At 38.2% G+C, this 25,948-nt stretch overlaps 1 protein-coding gene across 2 annotated transcripts in view; it reads right to left on the minus strand.

Annotated features, from left to right (window-relative positions):
* adam11 (ADAM metallopeptidase domain 11) overlaps positions 1-25,948 on the minus strand; it is a 55,652-nt gene that overhangs the window by 21,059 nt on the left and 8,645 nt on the right. For both annotated transcript variants that reach the window (XM_067368953.1, XM_067368952.1), the window contains exons 5-17: positions 25,108-25,190; positions 22,267-22,330; positions 19,009-19,069; positions 18,438-18,544; positions 10,993-11,067; positions 10,819-10,890; positions 10,547-10,713; positions 10,002-10,086; positions 5,069-5,159; positions 4,930-4,981; positions 3,872-3,971; positions 2,299-2,370; positions 2,030-2,122 (exon numbers count right to left, since the gene is read on the minus strand). In XM_067368953.1, the coding sequence (XP_067225054.1) occupies positions 2,030-2,122; positions 2,299-2,370; positions 3,872-3,971; positions 4,930-4,981; positions 5,069-5,159; positions 10,002-10,086; positions 10,547-10,713; positions 10,819-10,890; positions 10,993-11,067; positions 18,438-18,544; positions 19,009-19,069; positions 22,267-22,330; positions 25,108-25,190 (1,122 nt within the window). The remainder of the gene's footprint in view (positions 1-2,029; positions 2,123-2,298; positions 2,371-3,871; positions 3,972-4,929; positions 4,982-5,068; positions 5,160-10,001; positions 10,087-10,546; positions 10,714-10,818; positions 10,891-10,992; positions 11,068-18,437; positions 18,545-19,008; positions 19,070-22,266; positions 22,331-25,107; positions 25,191-25,948) is intronic.

The following is a 25,948-nucleotide window of genomic DNA, read 5'->3' on the forward strand; positions in this document are numbered from 1 at the left end:
TATTGGAGAAAAACATTTTTCATAATGTGAGTTTCCCCCCACTTTTACTTTGATGAAAGGTTAGAATTTTGTGATTTTTTTTAATGAAAGAGCAAAAGGAATAAACAATGCAGATTTATTTTCAGAGCCGCCTTTGCTCATATTTACTAAGGGTGCCAATATTTGTGGAGGGCACTGTATACAAGGTCCAAGATCCCAAATAAACACTAATCACCATTATGGGGACTTCAAAACAATTACAGTGTTAAACAATATAATTTCTTACAGTGGCATGGTTAAAGACAGCTTTATAATGTGAATTCACAGTAAAAGAGCAGATCAGTGAATTACTGTTATGCAAGCACCATTTTGTTGTTGATTAACAGTAATTCATAAGAAAATGATGCAGCATGCATTACTTTTACAGTAAATTTCTGACTACGGTAATTTATTGTAAAATAATACAATTAAATTCTTGAAATTCCTGGCATTTTTTTAAAAATTATTATTATTATTTTTTTTTTTTACAGTGTATTACATACAGAATACAAATTATTTTCTTAATATTACATAGGTTAAGGCTACTTGGATGATATAAATCAAGTTTAAGAGCAACAAAAACTTTTGAGCTTGCTAACATTAGAAAGAAATAGCCTATCAAAATATCAAAGCACTGTGCCTGGATTAGTCAGCAAACAATGTTTGAGTTTTTGGTTATTAATTAGAGGGGAAATGGATGTTATGGAAGTTCAGTCAGAGCACCCTAGCAACCATACAGTATACTGTAGCAAGACCCCAGCAACTGCATAGCAAAAGGATTGCAAGTTTGCAACCACCCAGGATATCCAAACAACCACCTAGCAACACGTAAGCAAACACACAGAACATCTATTCTGACCTTACTTCAAACTATTTTATATTTTTAAACAAGACTTTAAATTAAAACAAGTCAGCATAAATGTGTTTTTCAAACTTTTCAATCTAGTTAATTAAGATTAGATTCTTACCGAACTCTGCTATTAGTTTCGTGGTCCTATTGATTCATTTTTTTTTATTTAAAGGCCTATATCCATGATGAAAGTGTAGCAGGCGGAGAATCGCAAAATCTGCTTGCCAAACAATATGGAATCCCAGACATAACCTATCCAGATGGGATTAGATTTCTCAGGGGACCTCTAAAAACACATCTCTTCAACCTGGCATACACAACACATTATTTACTTCTATAATTCAAATCATGTAAATTGTTAGGCTGCATACATTAGGTCAGCAGAATCCAGGAACACTTTCCATAACACCTGATGTACTCAGTACATCATAAGAAGAATGCCGTCTACGCTAAACTTAGTCTCTCTCGGTTTATCCTGAGGTTTACCGTAGTCTGCCAGATTCAGGCCGTATCCAGATGAGATGAAGGACCTGCGCCTAGACACGACGACAACGCAGCCCTGAAGTGTCAACTAACCCTGCAAAGGCCTGCTTCCCTTTCCTTTCACTATGTATAGATAAAACGTTATCAAAATGATTCCATTTCGCATGGAATACACATTAAAACGCGCATACCTATAGACTATACACATAAATGAATTGCAAGAATGTAGCTGACTACACTGTCTGCACTGCATGCATGTACAACCCGCTAGGACAATTTATAGAAATGTTTTTTTTGGCCATTATTTTGTGTTATGCTTGAATTGAAGCAATACAAGAAGCACTGCTTACATTTTTATTTTATACAGGGATAATTCTGGATTGACAGTGCTTTTTCTTAGGGTGGCAACCCCGGTAGATCCACTTTGATTATAGACAACTTTTATGATGCTTAATGACCAAGGACCAAGACCTAAAACAGAACAAAAACCACCATTATGATGGTCATTTAGTCCTTTTTGGAGTTTGATACACTTCCTTATACAACCTCTGAAGGGTCTTGGAGCCTATCCTAGGCTGAAGGCAGGGGAAAGAACTGACATCCTTCGGTCATGTCATAAGGGTGAATAGATGATGACAGAAAACATTTTAAGGGGTGAACATTTCTAACACCACTTACCTTGCAACGACTACAACAGAGTCCATTGCTACACATTGCATCATGAGTCAAAGTGCATTTTTTACAGCATGCACCCCCAGCACGAGAGCAATCCTACAAGAGTGCACAACCAATAAAAACAAACCGTTAGCTTATCAAAGCATTGCAATGGTCATCTTCCTGTTCTCTTATACTAGCACACTTCAAAGCATGTTGCAGATTTAACTAATGAATACTTAGAGAATGATTTCTGTTTTGATGGATTTTTAAAGGAAATTTGTGTCACCCACCACTTGAGAGCCACAGTCACATTCTTCTCCCTGTTCCACAAAACCATTGCCACATTCAGGAGGATCCAACAACTGCAGTGACAGAAAATATCATGTCACTGCCAGATACTTATAATAAATATGCAGTGTTAAGCAAGCTACACAAAAAATGTTTCAGCCTATCTATCAATTAACATAAAATATATCCTTTAAAGGAAGGAGCCAATTGCATATAAGCTACATGGTAAACGTAGGTAAATACAAGCTACTTCATATAATTATTGATGTCTGTTGTTGGGGGTGAGGTGCTTTTTTTCAGAGAATGCAATGTGCCATAAGTGGCACAAATTTTTGCATAATTTGTACTGGCCATTACAAGGTACTCTGTAAGAGCAGGAGTGTCCAAGATACTGTGAAACCCCTTTGGACATTTTTACAGACTCTGGTGCCTTCAAAATACAGAATAATTTGTCTACTGCTGTGATCTCTGCATATCCCAAAAGGGACCAACTCAGCGCTCACATGCCCCACATCAACAGTTCAGAGTGGGTCACCATTGAAGCATATACTGTAGGGCTGGACATCCTGGCCCCCTTCCCAGTAACACTCAGAGTATTTGAAGAGTTGCACAGTGTCCAGAGGAGGAAATTTAAAGTACAGGTGTTCATGAGAGGTCTATCAAGAGCTTGAAGCCAGGGAATCCTACACCATTCCCCTGCACTCCCAAAGTGATGGACTGGTAGAGCATTTCAACTGTACCCTAACCATCTAGCTTGGCATCTTGGTTGAACAACAGCATGACTGGGCCCACTACCTCGTCTGGGTCCTGTGGGCAATTAATTTTGTTTGACAGTGCAGGAATCCAGAAAATACACCCCAACATCCCTCATGTTTGGACAAGAGATCACTACAGCTAGATGTTCCACTGGAAGCAAAGCAGAGGTACTTTGTCCAACTCTGAAAGCAGCAGAGTGGTCCATGGCTTTTGCCGGCCAATTTCCAGTGCGGGAGCAGTTTTTTGAATGGATCTCAGGCATGGCTTACCATGTCCAACTAACATGTTAAATGCAGCCAGAAAGTTACTACCAGAAGCCCAGAAGCATTGTTAGCCTAAGTAAATTTTGGATGGTTCTGGGAAAAGCAGCCCCAGATAGAGGCCCATCCAAGACTGTGGACTCACCTTGTGACATCAAGTATTTGTATGGGAGTGTGCTAAGCTCTAAAGCCTAATGTATACTTCCCTTGTCAGTTTTCTGCTCTGGCTCGCAGAGAGTGATTTAATTGCGTTATCAACACAGTTTGCTCATGTCTGTGCACACATCCGCATACAGCCAGATGTGTGTGTCCACACAGACTTGTGAGCAGACAAAAGAGCATGTGCAAGTGATTTGAGTGCTTAAAAAGGCCCACTAGAATCTGTCTCTACACTCTCTCACGGTCAAAGGAGTATACTTAGAAAGGCTTGTGCACTCAACTATGTATGAGATGGAGCGGAATGCAGAAAATGAAGTACACCTGAGCCTTAAGAGGGGGCAGTTTGATGTCTGTGGTGCTATGGGGAGGTGGGGCTTTTTTGTGGATGTTCCAGACAAACCTTGTTAGGTTTATTGAAGAGGCAGCTCCCTCCTCCTTGCTGGAGGAACTGAATGTACTCCTCTATACTGCACCGTGAAAACTTTCTGGGTAGATAGTATCTGTCAGGATCACATAATACAATTAATACTGTTCATTTACCCTTACATGGAAACAGTGTGTAAAACTATTTGAGAAGGAACAGCAAAATGTAATCTGTATTTGACAGACACTTTTATCCAAAGCAACTTGAGGCCAATTCACACTGCATTAACATGAGGCACAGTCGTTTTGTCGGATCAGTGAGTCACTCCTGTCAGTATCTGTTGGCGTTGATTGGCTCTAAATTTCACCGATTAAACATGCTGAATTTGCATTTGTCAGGTCTTGAAAAAGTGACATACTGTAAACTTGTGACTGCCACCATTGGTTGGTGTCTGTCAATGCAGTGTGAATTGGCCTTCACAGTGCAATCAAGGTACATTATGAGTTATCCTGGGAATCAAATCTATTCTTAAATCTATTTTAGTGCCATGCTCTACCAGTTGTGCTACAGAAACAAACTATTTACTTGAAATGACTTGAAAAATACTCTCCATCGTAAAGAAATTTTAAAAAGAATATTCCAGAGTAAGTTAGCTAGCAATCTTTAAAGTAACTAGACAATTGATGTCTATCACCAACTTGAGTACTGAGGTTACAGTAAAGAAAAAACTTGATAAAGCCTTGTTTGCAAAATAATTTGAAGTTTTATAGGTTTATAGGCCTTAGGGACAGAAATAATGATACAAATGTAATTTAGTGGTGGGCGAACACTTCCAGGATGCTTTACCTGCTGAATTTCTTTGAATTGAAATTCAGTAAATTCCTCTTCAAGTTATGGTCAATTCAAAAAGGAGCCAATTCTTAAATTCTGAATTTTGCTTGACAAGAATTCCTATCATACACAATAGGACCTCATGCTTGCAATCCATTTGCCAAACATTTGTGACTGAGCTTGTGCACTTGCATAGTGAAAGTTTCTGGCATGAATGTTGCAATAAAAATGTACTTACACAAAGGCCCAAAAACTTGACTCACCCAGTATCCTCCATGATGCACCCTAACCACGGATCTGGACATCTACAGTCTCCTATCATACATACAGACACACACACATTCATTAAAACAACAGTCCCCCTTTTTTGTTGTATTTTGTCAGGTGTGGAAGTATGGTTACCTGCAGTAGCACGGTCTTTGTTCCACATCATTCCAAGGTTCTGTCCTAAACTCTGACACAAGGTGATAGCCATAGGTCCCACATTTCCGTACTGACAAACACACAAATGGTATGTTAGCACTCATTTAGCACTTGCTTTAATGCAAAGCAACAGTATGCTTATTATAGACAATCCCCCTGGTGAGACCAGAGGTTATATGTGAAATGTGTAATTTATGCCTCTATTAGCACCAAGCAAAACTGCAAAACAAATGGATATACAGTGCCCTCCAAACATTTGGAAACACCCTAGGCAAAGTGTGGTTTGGACAAAATCAGCATGAGTCCTCATCATTTTGTGATGACTTTGATTTGATAAGGGAAAACACAATCTATGAAAATATTGTGTTAAAATAAAAAGAAAATAATAATTCAGAGCACATATTAAAGTTATTTATAATAGTGTTCTAAATAAATAGTGTTCTAAATGGTCTGTAATGTACTGACCTTAATCAATTAGTAAATCTATAAAGCGATGCTGACCCAATAATCTTAAAAAAACAAAAAACAAACAACAAACAAACAACAAACAAACAAACCCCCCCCCCCCACATATTTACTTTGTCAGGCTGCTCAAATAATGAAACAGTGTATACATTTCTCTGGGTAATCAACTAACTAATGGATTACTTATATTTGTCTCTGTAAATTAAGATGGGACTGGAGCAAATCAATGCATTAACATAAAAAATGCAAACATTAATTCACCTAAAATTCAAAAGGAAACTGCATTCTCAATCCATTTAACGTCCATAACGATATACATATATATATATAAGACACAGAATACACAACATTACAAAGAGTATAAGGTGGGACTTTTTTAAAATTTTATCTTTTAGCATAAATTTATTTAATGGATAGTGAAAAGCCATTCAATCCCAGAATGGAGCCATATTTAAAAGCAAGCTTGCAGTCAGTTATTTGATTAAGAACTTTTTTCTTTGGAAAAAAGTGCACTGATAAATCAGGCATAGTAACACCAATAATGTGTAATAAGAAAGTAGGGTTCTCTATCTGTCACTCATTTCGACGTTGTGTCAATGAAGTGACACTAGGGGTAACACTTGGGAGCCCCAAACACCTCTGATATTTCAGAAAAGGCCAATGAGAATTGACGAGTGGAATTTGCATGCCACTCCCCTGGACGTAGGGGTATAAAACGACATGGCATGCATCCACTCATTCAGATTTGTATTTCGGAGCCTAGAACATTCCTATGTGTTGGATTCCTATGGCGCACTTCAACAGTTCTCTCTCCCATGCGCACAGATATGTGCAAGAGAGTTCCCATGGGAGCTTCAACAAGCAAGAGAAAATTTCCAAAAGAAAATATTCTCAAACAGAGTGTTTCTCTATGAAAGAGAGATTTCCTCTAAAAGAGCAAACATGGATGAAGAATGTCTTTTTACACATGCTTTTTTGCCCATGTATTTCTGGATGCGGTCAACACCTGTCTCCATCAGACAGCCACGATCGCTTCTGCAGTGTGCGTGGAGGCTGCCCTTGGAGCCCTGCTCAGGGAAGTGGTTATTTGCATTCTCAAATTACCTCAATGACTGGCTAATACTAGCACTCTCTCGGGATCTACTGCATGTATACAGAGGCCTGGTGCTAAGACACCTCAGCCAGGTAGATGTTTCGGGTCAACTGGGAAGCAAGCAAGCTCTCCCTGCAGAACTCTCATTTTCTCTGTGTGGAGTTGCTCCATTTGGATTGATGCATGGGAGACCACATAAGCGCTGGCTTCAGACTAGAGTCCTGAGATGGGCATGGGACAGCAGAACACATGTTTTTTAACACCAATCTCTAACCGCTCATTCAGCCTTTAGACATAACTTGTATTTCTATGGGCAGGGGTCCGTTAGAACAAATGTCTAGATCAAAACAGATGCGTACAATATGAAGCACTATACGCAATGGGGATACAATGTCAGGATCCTGGACAGGACCTCAACAGCACTGGTATTAACAGCCTTGATTTGCTGGCTGTATTGCTGACCTTGCGGAGGTTTTGGCCACTGATCCAGGGTAAGCATATGTCAGTCTGTATGGACAACCCAGTGACGATGGCATATAAATTGCCAAGGTGGTTTACACATGTCACAACTCCTCCTTTGGTGTTAGCAGCATCTGAAGTCACTGTGGGGCCACTCATTACCTAGTTGAATTCAATCAGCGGATGCACTGTCGCACTTCAAGCAGAGTGGAGACTCCATCCCCGGGTAGTCCAGCTGATTTGGAGTCAATTCAGCGAAGCTCAGGTAGATTTGTTTGTTTGCCAGGAATCCTCACGTTGTCTGGTGTAGTATTCCCTGACCGAAACACTGACACACTGGCACACAGCTGGCCGAGGGGCCTATGCAAATAGATCTTTGGAACCTCCATGTCTGTCTCCGGGACAGGACATGGTAGACGTAAGTGGACTATCACTGGTGGTGATAGACACTTTCACTCAAGCCAGAGCTCCCTCTACAAGGCACCTGTATGCTTTTAAGTGGTGTCTGTTTGCGGAGGGAAGACCCAAAGAGATGCGCAGTCGGATCAGTGCTTCCTTTCTGCAGAACAGGTTAGGGAGGTGGCTGTCCCCTCCACCTTAAAAGGGTATGTGGCAGCCATAGTGGCATTTCACATTGCAGTGGACGGTAAGTCCTTAGGGAAGCACGACCTGATTATCAGTCTAAGTGCTGCCTAAGTGTCCTGTAGCAAAATTGGCTTCACACTGATGTGGAGCATAGGACCTGGACCTGAGCCTGGTCATAACATGGGTTGGCACCTTTTGTGAAAGACCAGGTTGCCGCACCTTGTTCCCTCCTAGGACCTCTCTGCAGCTTTGCTGGATCTCTTCCCCCTTTTCCACCAAGGCAGTTTGAGTACTGGTTCGGAGCCAGAGCCTACTTTCAAATCAGTTCTTTGTCTTTCGACACACAAAGCACCAGCTCCGAACCAGTGGTTCGTAAGTAGCACCAAAACATTGCTGGGCTAGAAGTAAGAACCGCTTGCGTCAGGGGCTGGGGGCGTGGTTACCGTGACCAACAAGAAACTTGTGACCGCCATTTTTGAAATAGCAGCTAATCGAGCTAATAGCAGCTCGATCGTAATCTCCGTCTATACAAATTACGGCGAGCCGTTTTTGGATGCCGATGTAGGTTCGCAAAGCCATGAGCATCAACAGTAGTGAAACATCCGCGATTGTTGATAGAAGGCTTGTTCGAGATGCATCGGAGCAGCGGAGACCGATTTGGCGGGTGCCGCGGGTCCGCGGGAGTGTTTGTAGAGCATACGACTCCTTGTACTTTTGGATCATTCTCGCGGAGCTTTGATGTCATGTGCTGATCGCTTTGCGAGAAGCCGATGCATCTCAAACGAGCCTGGTGTGTTTATGTTTGGCGCTTCAGCGATAGCTTTGCTGTGAAATATGAGACGTATACAGTGACGCAAGACCTGGCTCTGTGGTGGCTCTTTAGCCTGTGGAAAGGCAAACTGGTTCTTAGAAGGCTCGTGAGTAGAACCAACTCCGAACTGGCATTTGTTATGGGGGACGGCAGAAGGGGAGAGCTGTCTCCAAACAGAGGCTGCCCAACTAGAGTGTGGATGCCATTTCTTCGGCATTCAAAGCCCAAAGTGCGCTGTGCCCCCTACGAGCACATTCGACTAGAAATTTTGCATCCTCCTCGGCACTAGCAAATGGCACCTCTCTAACAGACATCTGAAGAGCACCAATACTCTTACAAGATTTTACAAATTTGCGGGTGAAGCCTGTTTTGTCCCATGTGATACAGGTATGAACAAGTAAAACTATGGGTGACTGGGCGAGTGTATCGCTTGCACACAACGCCTTTCCCCTCCCATTCCCTGATGGACGGAACAAGAGATTTTGTCCCTCCTGCCCCAACATTCATGTACCTGCTAAAACGGTTAGGGTTAGTAGAATAAGCTGACATGTACTTGAAAAGTTACTTATAATCAGTAGAATCCCCCAATCTGTCTGTTGGGGGACCATCAAAATAAAATGTTAGCAGTTATTAAAGGTAGGGTAGGCAATTTCAGAGAGGCTAGCAATAGCAAGCTAGCTTTGAGAAGATAAGATCCCACCCTTCCTTCAGAGCGTTCTCCAAAGCCATGCTTCCTCCAAAACACATAAATGCACACAGCCAGAGCAGAGTCAGCAAAGCATCACGAGACGGCATTAAATTACCTTGTCTCAAATCACGTCACAAAAATCATGAACGCAAACAACTTAAAGAGCTCTGACTTGTACCACCTAACTGCTGCTGATTCATTGTGCAGTTGATAATGTTTAAATAACTCAGAGTCTGAGGATGTGAACAACTCTGAGTAGAATGTCACAATATAATTACGATATGGCAAGAATGCATTATAAGCTTGCCGTTTTGGTTCAGAAGGAATTGTAAAAAAAGGCGGCTGCTGTTTGTTTGTGGTGCTTGTTGACTGTCTGTCTACAACTCTGCATAGCTTCATGGAATGCGCTGATGACGTTTGATGTCTATGCAAGCAGAGGGCGTGGAGGTATGGAAATACATAGGTTGACAGGCAGATTGCATTTGGACCGAATGCAATGATTGGACAAACACTTTTTCCAGAGACTTCCACAGAAGATATATAGTCATTTTTTAATATTTAGACCACTTCTATTATTGATTGCTATCAGGATGTGAAGAGAGTTTCAACCAGTATAACAAAAAGTTTTATGAAAAACATTGTCTATACTACCTTTAAGCTACTAATTAGACCTTTAAGTCTACAAATACTCTAATGACTGGTAGCTGACACAGAGTTGCAAGGTTACTTATAGTTAGCAGAATGTCTAAAGTGGACTACCGATATAGTGTTACCAAAAAGTAGCTCTGAGTTTTAGCCATTGAGCTCTCACCTCATTGACTCCTCCTCCTCGTGTTGGCGAGCAGATACCCTCGATGTAGGCAGTGCCACTCCGACTGCTCTGAAATGTGCGTCCCCTACGGGTCAAAAAACACACTTTTCCAAAGAGGGTTTAGAACTTCTTAGAGTTGTTTATCAAAAAGTCATGCAATATTAAATTGCAACGCAACTGCGTTACATCAGGCCCCATGAAATGGTTTGAAAAACCACATTTTCTTTTCTCTGTTGACACATTTCCGATTGAAACAAAAGTTTTTATCGGGAAGGATATTCTCATTCTCATGAATATTTTATTAGACAAATTGTAGATGGCACTAAACAGGAGACAATGACATATTTTTGGTCCATTTCTCAGGAAGAGAAAGGTTTTAAATACTTTTTGGAGTACACTAGCATATAGACTAACAAACACAAACAAAGTTGATTTCATGGGGTCTTTAATTATACTGAACTGATTTTTACATTCGCATGTTTCAAATGCAATGACCAAGCGTGTAAAGAGTGTTTCATATATATGAAGAAGGAAGCATAACATACGAGAGCAGGTGAGCTGCGTCACTCTTCTCTTTGATATTCTCCTTCCTGTATTTCATAAAGTCACGGAGAGTCACCAAAGGGTCGTCGCCAACAGAAACCATGTTCTGAGTTGACCATGTCTCCATGGCGACAAGCACTATTCTAGTGTTCAGCTGCTCCTTGTAAATCTGGAATTTAACAGGATGTTTTAAGTATAAAACTGATACATTACTTACACATGGAAAACATCATGAGAAAAATCATGAATGTGTCTGTCAAACTTCAGGACATACAGCATCAGCCATGTTCACTACAGCTTTGGCAAAGTTTCTCGTCTGAGGGGCCGATCTTCGCATCTGTACAAACTACAGAGACATTACATAAACATAACATCACATTATACAACACATGCAAAAAGAAATACAGAAAAGAATAACTTAAATAAATTAACTATTTTCAGATCTTACCAGTTCGTAATCATTGACCACTAGTAACTCTACATACTTTGTTTCACTCTGAACTGTACGCGGACCCCTCCGAACCTGTGGGGGGACACAGGGAGTCACAGTTTAACCAAACCGATGTCTTTAAAGGATTAAAGCAACATCACAGAATGTAAAAAATTACTTCAATGATACAGCCATTGTGAAGTACACTACATATTGTGATGGAAATTTTTTGATGGAGAATTAAATGTGTGTGCGTGTGTGTTTGTGTTAAAGAAATATGGATACTCTTATGATTCTTTTATTAAACTAAATCAATCAATTTGATTAATTCCTATTGTAATCTTCTTAAATGTTGCTATCCGAACATTTGAAATGTAGGGTCATTTTTTTCTTTTGACCATAGATGGCACAAAAGCGTATGCTAACACATTTATTGAAAGCCCATGATCTTCTTAATTTTGTCATTTCATCTAAATATCAAAACTATTGTCTCTGGAAAATAGTGATCTGTGACATTATAGCCCCTTTCACACAGAGATTCTGGAAAATACACTGATAATGTGTGCAGGGATTTGTCCTGGGATCGTTTGATTTTAGTTCATTCATATTGCCAGTGATTTTCTGGAATCTGTGCATGCATTCACACATCCCGTAAAGACACGTGACCTGTAATGTCTCCACAGATTCTTAAGTTTGCTTATGATCTGGAATTTCTCTCTCGAGAAATCCCTTTTTTCTGATTCTATCATAAACTAGCACATTGCATACTGTTCCACAAAGCTGGTGAACGAGCTCAGCTTCAGCGTCATCACTATGACATTCCCCTTACAACATTGGTCCTGCTTTTTGTTCACACAGGGCGCATTTCGGGACTGATCCCGGCAATGTTACTGATCATGGGATCGATCGCACAGAAGTCACTCTAGCAATTTTATGGCAATTTTCTGGGATCAATGCTCTGTGTGAAAGTTGTTAATGAGGGATTTGTGGACAGGTTAATGCTTTTAGATTTGTGGAATAAAAAAATACTGTTGTTTTCTTTTTTAAATAAAGTAACGTAAGTTACTTTTTCACATTTATTGACTGACAGCTCTCCTGTGCCCATGTTGAGATAAATAAAGTACAGAGGTGTTGTGTGAGCTGTGGAAACATATTATTTATTGTTTTTCTAGACTAAATGTGAAAATGCATTCACTCATCTCACTTGCTCACTTCAGTCTTCCTCAAAATGAACAGTGAAATGCAATCTCAATTTTACGCAAACCAAAGGTCTGTTTGAGCTGCACGCTCTACTGTACAGGCGTGAATTTATTTCCTTCAGCCTGAGGCTTATTCATTTCACTTTTGGTGTCAAAGGGCCTTAATATTTGCCAAAAAATATAACTTTTTCTCGTTTTTATTAAAAAAACAAACAAGCAAGCCCAGCCCAGGTGAGAAAAAGTCAGTGCCCAAGGAAGTCGACCGGAAGTTGAAGTCGGCCGGGTGCCGCCATCTTGTAGCAGAACTTCACTTGCGTTAGCATCCCCATTGACTCCCATTCATTTTGGCGTCACTTTGACAGTGAATAACTTTACATCTGAGGCATTTAAAGACTCCATTTGTCCATTATTTATTTCCAAAGATACACGACAATGTATAAAGGGCTCCATTACCTTCTATGTTACATTATGGCCCCGTAGAAACAGTTTTTGTAAAAACAAGCTAACGATTGCGTCATAACCACTCGACTCTCTGTCGCACAGTAGAGAAATTACCGTACAGACAGGAGGAGAAGCTCGCAGGCAATCGGGGAGATTATTTTAATATGGCGTACTGGCGTTACATTTTAAAATACTATACAAACTAATTAATCAGAATACTTACTCCTGCTCACTCACGCCAAAGAACTCCCCGCTCAAGCTCGCCGTCTCTGCAAGATTAACGATGGCAGTTTGCACGCACAGCTACTAGAAGATTTACATCTGTCAGACAGGTTGCGGACGTCATCAAGCTTAGTGTGAGTCTGCGCGTCAGAAACGGAAGTGCTAAAAATCGCTAAAAATGGGCTTCACTTGACTCAATTGAGTTCCAATGGGGTCGCTGTGTCCATTTCTTTTACTGTCTATGGAAAAAGTAACGCAAAAGTAACGTAACATTACTTTTCATAAAAAGTAATCAAGTAACTCAATTAGTTACTTTTTTAGGGTTTAACGCAATATTGTAATGCATTACTTTTTAAAGTTACTTTCCCCAACACTGACTAAGAATAGCACTAAAGATTATAGCGCATATATGAGCTTATGGGTAGCTTATATGAGAGTGGTTTTTAAGGTCATGTACTCTGGTACTCCAAACATGGACCAGCACTGTTTATGCACACACATTCCATCACGTCTTCTTCAAATACACAAACAACACAACTAATAAAGTATGTCTGATCATGAACGATGACTTGGATTATTCAGAAAAACAGAAGACAATGATGTAAACCAAAAATTCAAAGAAGAATGGACAGAAAAGTAAACAGGGAGTTTCCTTTTAATATATATCTGAATTTATAGAAAAAGAAAACATATAGATGACATTTTAGAAAGCTTATATTTTGTACATCCGTGTAACATTCTGAAGTGAAATGGGTTTGTGGAAACGAGTTTCCTTTTGTGAACTTAGAAGGAACAAAGCATACAGTATAAGACTTTTAGAGGACTTTTACTCACAGCAACTCTGACAGTCTTGAAACTGTGTGTGACACTGAGTTGGTGTACTATCATTCTGAATTGAAATTGATCTGATAATTTCCTTAATTTCTGCTAGACTTAAAAGTTGATATGACTTTAGAGTTTCATTTACAGCACCATCTTTGATATTAGTCACTTTGCTTACGGTCACAGATTTAAAAAATCTACACACCCCTGTTAAAACAGCTTGTTTTTGTAATGTTAAAAATTAAGCAGATAAGTAGTTTGAGAACTTTTGCACATGTAAAAATTACAACCTATGCAATGCAATGCATTAGTGTGCACACCCTTTTATAATTGGGTATGTGGCTGTTCAGAATGAACTAATCATCAAGCTCATGTAAAATAGTACACGCCTGTCTTCAGGGCGGCATTAACAATAAGCATCAATGGGATCTGATTGTTGAAAGGTATTGCTCAGGTGGGGGCTACAAACACTTTAAGCCAGTAGATATACCAAGGAACAGTCATCAACAAGTGGATAAAGTATGGCACAACAGTGGCATCATCAAGAACAGGGTCTCCCTCCAAAAATGATCAGCAGACAAAAAGAAAACTGGTCAGGGAGTCTGTCAACAGGCCTACAGAAAGTGTTTGTGTCTGAACACGCCATACAGGCATAAACAATAAAGCTCTGCAACGAAAATAGCATAGCAGTATTACAGGGGACAGACGAATTTGTTGAATAAAGTCATTATTTTTGTTTTGTCTTCATAATATTAACGTTGAACCACTGTAGCAAAGTGCCCCTAACTGTTGTTTTTGTCTCCACTCACATTTTAATATTCATTCATCTGTATATTGAGTTCTGTAGTTCTGTTTTATTGATTTTTGTGTGACTCCCTCTCCTCTTCCCACCTTATACTCTCCCACCTTTCCACAGCCTTAGCACTCATCTTTTTAGCCTTTTTTAAATCTAAGACATAAATGATCTGTGCTAAAACAGGCCGAGTGATTCCATGACCCTTTAACAGGCTAGTCTCAGCTTCAGACATCACACCCACTGATCGCCCACAGTCTGTTCACAGAGTGTCTGATACATGTTATACACAGAACTGAACAATTCTAAGCCGATCGGCTGTATTTACCCAGTTTCTCTCTTTCTCTGTTTCATTGCCAGATTGTGCCCTGTGCCTCTTACTCGCCGGCTCCGTTTGTCCCTACTCGAGACAAGTTCGAGTTGTGTTTTGTCTTGTCTGGTGCTCTGCCCAATCCCAATTATTTGTGGCTGCTCTCACTCTCCAGCTCTGTCCGGCTTTCAGACTGCTCTTGTTAAGACATGCTGCCTGTCTCTCAACATGATACCCAAGTAGCTCTTTGGATTGGATTGTCTAATGGATAGATTAAGTCTAAATGATAAGTCACAGACAAGTGTGTGACAGGTACGATTCAGTTTACGACAATTCTTATTTCTATGGTATCCGCACAGTGATTGACTGTCGCACAACTCTGAAATTCAGTGATGTCAAGGTTGTAATGTGATTGGTTATCAAGGCACACCTGATCCAAGTTAGTCATTACGCTTTTTCCAATGGTAGAACCACAGACCCTCAGGTTTGAAAACTCCTGACTGTTCTCCTGGCTCTCGCCCCTCACCTGTTCTTAGACTCCTGTTCCTCTCCACTGTATCCAGCTTTGATTCTATCCCAACGACTGGGGATCGGCCCTTTTGCTTTGATAACTTTTAATAAACTTATGTTTTTCTCCATTTGCTCTTGGATCTGCAGATCATTCTTAACATTCTCTGGGAATTGAGCCCATTACTTTGACATTGCTAGCACTCTACTGGTTTAATAAAATGTTATTTTACACACATACAGATTCCATTTACAAACAACCAGAATCACGACTGTGAACATGGAAAATCTCGCAAAATCTCTTGCGAGAGTAAACAAACATGGCGAATGACAGGCAAGAAAAAAATGTGTTTGGACTGCTTTTTAAAGAAAATTTGTGGGGGAAAAAAGAAAAAGATTTGGATGAAGTCGCATTATGTTTCTGTATTTTGCCTGCTCACTTTCTTATTGGGTATCATTTCATTCCATGTGGCAATCTACAGAGTGCATGCACATTTATTCTAGGGGTTTTCCCCACACAACAGGATTTCTGAATGTAAATATTCAGTGTTCGGTGCAGCCCCGATGTTCTTCCGAGCAGATTCAATCACTCTTAACACACCTCAAACCACACGAAAATATGATACGATAATATGAAGAACCATCAAGATAATCAGGACTTTACCTAGGATTGTTGGAAGGGGAGAATTGGGCCCAAAATCAGCCTGATTATCTTAATTCATTATCATTATCACGTAATGTGTGGGTGCCATCATTAGCTAATTTTTCAGGTTATGATTATGGCGAAACAAAGCATCTGTATTCCAATTCTGCTGGTAAAACCATTGCTTTCAATGAGAAAAACTTTCTGTTAACATACTAACATGATACATGAGTGTTGTGTCATATCGACTCATTTTATGGTACAAGAGCTGTGTAAAAGTTCTTCAGAAATGTTTGTCATATAGTAAAGACTAGACAAATAACTTAAAGAATTATGCCAGTGGCTCATTTATGTTAATGAAAAGCACAAAAAGACTGTTGTATGCCTCAATTTTTTAAAATGCTATGTTTCTGTGCCAGAAAATCCAGGGCCACTTTTTAGTCCTATGAATTGACAGCTTGCACGTTAATCTTCAGCATGTTTACTATTAAACATTCATTTTGGAGCGAGATACATTTGGAGTTTACAAAATAATGGCTCTGAGAAGTCACAGAGAATTTTGTGACAGGCAGGAAAACGACTCAATGAGAACAATCAGATTCAACAATCAGAATCAGATTTTAAAATAAATACATTTAACAGAACTCTGGCTTTGATCATTTTGTTTATTTCTGATATTTTTGTTTTGGCTAGTTCAAGTTCCAAAAGGCCAGTAACTTTAAAATTTAGAAGCTAAATTGACTGGTGAGTGAAAAAGTTCATTTTATTCAAACCCTGCCTGTCACAGTATCAGTGTACTTTTGACTTGACAGCTACTGCCACCGGACCACTGTTACATGAGCCAAATCAAATACTGATGTAATTGAGCCATAAATATATTTCCAGTACATTTTATTTGTTACACTTTCTGCTGTTCAGCAAAAGACAGCAAAAGACTGCTAGTTGTGAGTTGGCAAAATTTGACATCATTAGGCATCATAGGAATATATGCTCCAGGATACTGGATAATTTTGAGTTGGAGTGACTGTCAAGCATGCTTGAAAGAGAGTTATAATTGAGTAACTTGTGGATCAGTGCTGATTCGAAACAAGAACTGACAATTTAGCCTGATCTGGTTAACTGGTTCAATCTGGTTCAACCAGTTTATAAGGCTGGGAAGACCATTTCCATCTGTAGAAAATCAGTCCAAAAGCAGTGCAATAATTACTTACAGTTTGTTTTCACATTATATTTTAATGCCTTTTCAATCATTTTTGTAAAACTACCATAATTAACATAATCCTGGATGATGATTACTTGTTTAATTTAATTACTCACTGGAGAATGGCATTTTACTCTACAAGTAGTGTTTTCACTGAAAATAATACTTTTAAATCATTGTTTTAACTGTTCATTTGAGTTGTGAATCATTTAAATGTGACACATTTCTGTGATTAATCCCAGTCAGTCACATTTAATATTAAAATTTGTAATCATGAATATGTACACATTTAATATGCAAATTAATGTAAAATCAACTTTTATTTTTTGTCAAATAGCATCTTTTTGCTAGTAGTACTGTCAATACCAACAGTCTATTTTTTTAAATGCTGAGGCTAAAATTACTAATTATAGCCATTCAACAATATATTTCCAAATGATCAGAGTACTGTTTATGGTTGAAAAACAAAACAAATGCTACATTCATTAATTATGTTACAGGCTTCAGTACGCTGAATAAACTAATTTTGTGAGGAAACCGCTCAACAGCCTGTCCACTGATCTTCGTATGCGTTTCCCATTAAATATTTATTTCCACCATTTTAAGTAAGATTCCAGTCCAAAGGGAGAATGCATGTTCAGTTCATCAATACTTTACTTCATAGGAAGTGCAGAAGGAAATTTACCCATTAGTCATTGCATATCACCCCACTTTTTATTTTGAATAAAAAATGAATAAATAAAATAAATTAAATGAATTGAGGTCACATCATTTTATTTAGTGCCAGGTAAGTTTGGTAGTATATAATCATGGTTTTAACAACAACAACAACAAAATTCAAAATTGATAAAATTTTTGGTGAGTACGGAATCAGCATATTAGAATGCTTTATGAAAGATCATGTGACACTTAAGCAAAGTCTGCTGAAAACCAAGCTGTCACAGAAATAAATTAATTTTTGAAATATAATTACAATCTAAAGTAACGGTTTTCTATTTTAATATATTTCACAATATTACTGTTTTACTGTATTTTTGATCCAATAAATGCAGTCTTGGTGAGCAGAAAACATAAAAAGAAAAAAAAAGTAATTATTTCAAACTTTTGACCGGCAGTTTAAATGCATTAGTAATGAAAGACACTTCATATAAAGTGAGCCCAACACTTCTAATCTGATATGTCTGCACAGGGTCACAGTTAAGAATTCTTGGGCCCGGATCAAAACCTTCACCACGACCCTCCCTCGCCTATTATGCATGACTTATATTCAAGAAAAATATAGATCAGTTGATAAATCAACTGATGTCAAAAATAAAAACTCTCACCTGTCTTTTTGCCCGTCTCAGCCCATCTGTGAGCTCCGTCTCATCCGTCTCCATAGAAACGGGAAAGTCATTGTTAATGTCAGAGTCACTGCTGTTCCTGGTGCTTCCTGGAAGAGAAGAAGCCATATACGGATGAAAACCATCCCGAACAAAAAGTTCCTACTCATCAGCTTTCAGTGGATCGATAAAGATGTGTATTACTGAAAAATGATCCATGAAAAAAAAAAATCAATATGCAGCAGACAGAGAAAGAGAGAGAGATCAGGACGAATGTAAAAGCAGACAGTCTGAATGCTGGAAAAAAACATTTGAGAATAGGTCATAGAAGACAGACAGCGACTGCATTTGTCTAACTGTATTAAAGGAGTAGTTCACCCGAAAATGAAAACTTTCTTTCTTATGTGGAACACAATTCATTTTGCCAAGGTGATCTTTTCCATTTGAATGGTAATCTTTGCTATTAGTCTGTTCATTAGAGTCAATGTGATGCATGCTGACTTTTTATCTTTTGCTCTTCAAAATGTTCTGTTCTATGGAAGAAAGAAAGTAAATCTACGAATCTATGTCTTACCTGAGGAATGTGGTGTCAGCCGAATATCTGCCATTCTGTATACAACATGAGTATTTGAATCCTGTGTGACAGAATCATAGAAATTTTTGTTAATCTGACATAAAGAACAGAAAGTGCATTACATACAGTCACCTATCAAACCTCCCTTTAAAAATGTTTCTCTTGACATTATTCATATGATATGGTTGTTCCTGTAAGATTTTACATAGCCGCAATGACAATTACTGGGTCCAAGCAGTTTAGTCAAGTAGAGATAATAGATCAAATTGACAAAACAAGCTGCTGATGCTGTTGAACCAGTGAAATTCATAGTAAATGTCAACACATAGTTTAAAAGTATAGAGGTTCTGTAATGTCCATTGTGGAATTTTGTATTTTGTTTAATGTGACAGTCTTGTAGATTGTATAGTATTGCATTGCAGATTGTTAGGGTTTGGGAATGTATGGGTAATAATTGTCAATAAACATACTGTCACGCAAGAAAAATGTCAGGCTTTGGGCCCTTTCATATACCCGGCACAATGTGGCGCCAGGCGCAACGTTTTTTCTGCTTGCAAATTCCACCATGTAAATAGCGAATCCACCATGGTGCGAATGCATCTGGCATTTAAAGGGAAAGGGAGATAAGACTCTGAATTTATTGCACGTTACACCCAAAACATACCCATTACTCATTAAGAGAATAGGGACGAACCTTTTAGACTATGTGCGGGGCGTGCTGACCATTTTTCCCGTCGTTAAACTAGCAAAAGTGGATTTGGACATGCCTTAAGTGCAATTGTCTGACAATATAGTTATCACTATCATTAGAGGTAATTGGAGTTATAGCACCTCCTACCCTCAGAAATGAGTGAAATTTCCATTTGCAAATCAACTTTTTATGTTGCATTCACAATAAAAATTACAATCAATAATTATGGGCCACATCCAAAAATATAATTTGGTTAAATTAATACAAATTTTACTTTTTAAAACTTTTTTTCATATGTGCCAATTGTTGGTACCTCTAATCTACATGTCCTTTACATATCTGCCAAATTTTATTAAAATTAGCCACTTCAGCCTGTTAAACATACACCAAACAAACATATTTATTAGCTTCTGAATTAGAATGTAAACTTAACATAGAAAATGCATGTAAATTTCAACTTCCTTGTTGAAATTGTTGCTGAGTTATGATGTTTTTTTGTGGTTGTTGTGGTGGTGTGCCTTATTAGTGGAAGTAGACTCAATGTGGCTTGTAACCTCATAATGTGTTCATAAGTGTTCGATTTTCTAATTTAGATGCAGCATTTTTCATGTTTACCACATTGTTTTATCAGCATTCATTTTTTTTTACATGGATTTTAAGAATCACAGCTTATACTTTATAACTATTTTTTGGAGCCTTTTGAGAAAAGTAGGCCACACCCTAGTCCTGCTGAAAAGTCATGTTGTAATTGTTCTCACAATATTCGGAGCAAATATTTTGGTACAAAATTATATGAAATTTTTTGTTGATAATTGTGTATATTTGCTCATGTCTGGCTGAATTGTTTCCTGTTGTTGGGTAACATTTCCTCTCAGATGAAATGCTCGCTGATGTACTGAGATCTGCCATGTAAGGCTATTACACAACTATCCATTATTAATCTCCCATCTACCCAGACAGAGAGAGACACTTTACATGTGGCTTTGAATACTTTATGAAAATGACCCATTTAAGAGAAGCGAAAGAGGAGTGGAGAGAGAGTGAAAGAGAGATACATAACAAGTACAGATGAAAGGACCAAGAAAAAAAGCACACACACACAAAAAAGGTGCAATGAAAGAAGAGTGAATAGCAGTTTGGTTTATCATTTGGACACCTTTGACATGCTATTTCAATGTTGTGCCACAGTAATAATAAGTTAATTCAATTCACACAAATAGAAGAAATCAAATTAAGGATTTATCTCCCTCATGCTTAAAACAAGCTTGGTTACTTTGTCTTGGAACAAACTCCTCCCACAGAAATGACACAGAGTGCTGCAAAGATAATGTATTTTTGCAGGCCAAAAGTTAGCATTTAGCACTTCCGGTTTGATCATCCCAAAGTCATTAGGTTTTTTAAATGGATTTTTGGTTAAATGCCTGAAAAAATGTATGTGGCTAACAGAAGCTCAAGATATTTTATTCTACAACATAATACAGCAGAAATACTGCCTTGTGATTTGTTTTTAAGCTTTTAATTGTCTTGAAAAAAGCAGTTGGGTTGCTAACAAGTGTCTAAATAGAACTACAGAGATTGTCTGCAACATTAAACATCATCACACCGAACAAGTAAACTCATCTACTCACTCACATCAAATGAAAGTTGTGTTCATTTGTGATTATCATGATGAACAAAACAAGAATCATAAACTTTTGTTGATCAGAGAGCTTTTTTTTTTGTTTTGTTTTTTCAATGGAAAAATCCTTTTTCCATTTTTTCAAAAAAAGTTTTTGTCAAAGGAACCATGGTGATGCTAACTTCTGGGTTGGCCTACAAAAATCACTGCAGAACTCTAATCCTCCATCTCGAAAAAGTAGCCTTGCCTCAAATCAACCCTTCAAACACCATTACAGCTGAAAGGTCAAAATGAAAATCAAATGAGGCTGTTTTAACCAAAATACAAACATCGCATTACTGCTCTACCCGCTGTGCCTGTTAGGCATCCATCAAGTGCATGACTGTAAATGTATTTGAACTAAGAGACGAGTGGAATGATGTTCTCAAAGAATCAACTGCAGACCACAGATGCTGTCAACAGAGTTTAAGCTGTATTTAACCAGGAACCAGTCTTGTCATGATAAACTCAGAAATAAGTTCTTTGTTCTTTTATTGTCTAAAATAAAATGGTACAAATTAATTACTCAAATATTCAAATATTTCAACAATTTTTTATTGTTCTAAAAAATTCTTATGATGTTGAATTTCTTAATTCATTTTAAAGTGACAGATTTCGATATGATAATGCGGTGCTGCTAATATCACCCATAAGCTGCTCTGTCTCATATTTTCTCACTCGGCACTCCTCCTTCTGCTCTTCACCTCCGTCCCACATACAGACGTCTGCTGATTCACCTGTCAGTCAACTGCAGTACGGCACATTTCTGGGCATGTGGCTAATATTCAGTGATTCACTGTCTCTTCTGTCTATCATTGAGCAGGACTATGTATATTTTCGCGATTTTTTCCAGACTGCAACAGACAGATGAGAAAGACGAAAGAGATGGATATTTCAGCTTTGTACTGACCTGATCACTGCTGTTGTGCACAGGCTCGATGCTGTAAGAAAAGTTGCCATCTGAGAACATCCCTCTGTAGAGACACCAACATTACAAATGTGAGACACTCCAAAGACAAGCACCATAATAAAGCCTAAAAATGCAGACTTTTTCAATAAGAAGGATTTATTGGAAACACTTTCGAATAAGGTTCCATTTGTTAACATTAGTTGATGAACTAACAATGAAAAATACTTTATTCATGTCAGATAATGTTAATGTCAATTAAAATTAAGTTGTAACGGTTATATTTAACTGACCCGAGCTAACATGAACTAACAATGAACACTTTTGTAATACAATCTTATTGTAATAAGACCTTATTGTAAAGTGTTACCATTTATTGTTAAAAAACATATCCGTATATACAGTACACTACAGTTCACTACACTAAACATATTGTACATACAGTACGTATAATAATCTATACTAAAATCTTGGTTGACTTATTTTGTTGCAAAATTAGATTTTTTAGGATTATATTAGAGTCAACTTTATTGTCATCGCAGAGACAATGAAATGAAAATGTAACTATATTATTACCCAGCTCTTTACATAAATTTGGATATATAAGTATATCCAACTTTATCTACATGCATACAGTATAATGTATAGCATATTTTATTGGCTTGATTGCTTGCATCGTCTCAAAATGTAAACTATATTATCGCTCAGCTCTAATCTGGTAAATGCGATTTTCAAGTTTGAAGACATTAAAGGGTTAGTTCACCCAAAAATTTAAATAATGTCATTAATTACTCACCCTCATGTCGTTCCGTACCCGTAAGACCTTCGTTAATCTTTGGAAAGCAAATTAAGATATTTTTGTTGAAATCCGATGGATCAGTGAGGCCTGCATAGCCAGCGATGACATTTCCTCTCTCAAGATCCATTAATGTTCTAAAAACATATTTAAATCAGTTCATGTGAGTACAGTGGTTCAATATTAATATTATAAAGCGACGAGAATATTTGTGGTGCGCCAAAAACACTAAATAACGACTTATATAGTGATGGCCGATTTGAAGCTTCAGAGCATCATGAATCTTTTGTGTCGAATCAGTGGTTTGGAGCACCAAAGTCACGTGATTTCAGCAGTTTGGCACGGTTTGACACGCGATCCGAATCATGATTCGACACAAGATTCATGACGCCTCGAAGCTTAATAAAGCAGTGTTTTGAAACCGGCCATCACTATACAAGTCGTTATTTTGTTTTTTTGGCGTACCAAAAATATTCTCGTCGCTTTATAATATTAATATTGAACCACTGTACTCACATGAACTGATTTAAATATGTTTTTAGTACATTAATGGATCTTGAGAGAGGAAATGTCATTTCCGTCTATGCAAGCCTCATTGAGCCATTGGATTTCAACAAAAATATCTTAATTTGTGTTCGGCATGTGTGGAACGGCATGAGGGTGAGTAATAAATGACATTATTTTCATTTTTGGGTGAACTAACCCAAATGACTTTGTGTGAAGCAGCTTCAAACCAATTTGTATTGTGAAAAGTGCTATAAAAAATATATTTATCTTGACTTGATTACCGTAGATTATATTCGGAAAACCATGCTAATACTATGTTACGTGTTTAAACAGGTTAGTACTAAAAACCATGCCATGCAACCATGCTACATGTCCAATTACAACATAGATAACATGGGACATGTCCAAAAACATGATGTGTGTCCCAATTTGCGTACTTATGCACTAATCTATGCCATTTTGTTTTATAAATAGCGTAATAATTGTGCAAAAAATAAAGTGCACTTCAAATACCTGGATGATGCACTTACCTAACCGAAAAAAAAAAAAAAAAAAAAGTGTGGAATAGTGCATAGTGTATAGTAGGTGTCCAAAAATGCCCGAAAAGACAGTGATATTGATGTCACCAAAGTGAAAATACTGAAAACAACAGTAATTATACAAGCTTGTTTCTGCCACAGAATAATAATAATAATAATAAAAAATTTATTTCAAGTTTATATATCAATCAGTGGTTCGGAACTGCCAAAATCACGTGAATTCAGTTAATGAGGCTTTGTTACGTCACAACTGTTTCGAAAATTCAATGGTTCACCACTGGGGGCGTGACTTTGGCAGTTTGATACACGCCCCGAACCACTGATTCGAAACATAAGATTCGTAAAGCTTCGAAGCTTCATGAAGCAGTGTTTTAAAATTGCCCATCACTAGATATTGTTGATTAAAGAAGTTATTTCGTTTTTTGGCACACAAAAGGTATTCTCGTCACTTTTTAATATTAAGGTTAAACCATTGTAGTCACATGAACTGTTTTAAATATGTCTTTAGTAGCTTTCTGGCATTTGAAAGTGTCAATTATCTTGCTGGCAATGAGCTATCGGATTTTAGCAAAAATATCTTAATTTGTGTTCTGAAGATGAAAAAAGGTTATGAGTGTGGAATGACATGAGGATGAGTAAATAATGACAGAATTTTCATTTTTGGGTGAACTAACCCACTAAATGTCCTAACTGAACTAAGGTCTAAACCTGGCTTAATCTAAGCCCCGTCTATGCAACCAGAGTTTATAGAGTTTGTCTCGCAATTCTCAAATTTTTTTTTTTTTCTTAGAATTGTGAGATATGAACTTGCAATTGTGAGTTCTGCTTATAAAATCTGAATTGCGAGATTTAAAAAAAGAAAAAAAGTCAAAATTGTGAGTTTTTTTTATTCTGTGGTGGAAACAAGCTTCCTTGACAAACAGCTGTGGTAATGGAGTGTTTCTTTAAGGGTAATAAACACAGTGTTTGTATTGCTGAATCAGATAAAGGGTTGCTGCTCACTGTAGGCCGTGACAGGTGGAGAGAGCTGCCCATGACCTCTGAACTCCTCTCACGTGACCGTGATAGTAACAGTGCTCTCCTCCCTGAAATCTCACACACATCAAACAATCACACATTGCACCAAAGTGAAATGATTACACAGTGAACACTGAACAGCTCTCAAATATGACAGTAACCAAGGCAACATTCCCCCATTAAAATTCATCAGATCACTTTTCCAGTGTCCATCAAACGCTTTTAGCACACCGTTCTTCCTGTCTGGCGTCAAGTCTCTGTGATATTCTGGTTTATATGACTCTATAGTGAAAATGGTGCATCTGATCACTGTAACAGCACGCCTTTACTCGACAAGACACAGGATTTGAAGAATCATTCATCATGTCAGCAGCCAAGCTTTAAGAGCCGTGGGGTAATGGGCACCCACACACTGAACGTGTGGGAGATGTTCATGGCAGTAGTGTGATTGGCGTATCTGAGGTATATTTGCTACTATTGCTGGGATTTCATTTCTCCAGTCTGGCTGTAGTTTTCTGCAATGCAGTCCTGGTTCCTCTGTGTCTCTGCTGCAGTGTAGTTGCTTAATGACTTCAGCTTCTCCACTCAATGCTTCATTCTTCCTCTCTCTCTCTGACTCAGTTGGCAAAAGTGGACTAGAACTGTCTATAAGCAGTTGTCATGGCAACAGCGCTGCGATTGGTCAAACGCAGCTGACAGTGAACAGGAGGGGCGGATGCTTTCCCAGGCTTCTTTGCCTCGGTGCATCAAAGTCGAGCAGTAAGAGAGGGAATGGGTATATTCCCAGGACCACAGACAATACCTCAGAAGTTTACATTGAGTGCGG

This window comes from Chanodichthys erythropterus, chromosome 19 (genome assembly GCF_024489055.1).
Source record: "Chanodichthys erythropterus isolate Z2021 chromosome 19, ASM2448905v1, whole genome shotgun sequence".
In the NCBI taxonomy this organism is placed as follows: domain Eukaryota; kingdom Metazoa; phylum Chordata; class Actinopteri; order Cypriniformes; family Xenocyprididae; genus Chanodichthys; species Chanodichthys erythropterus.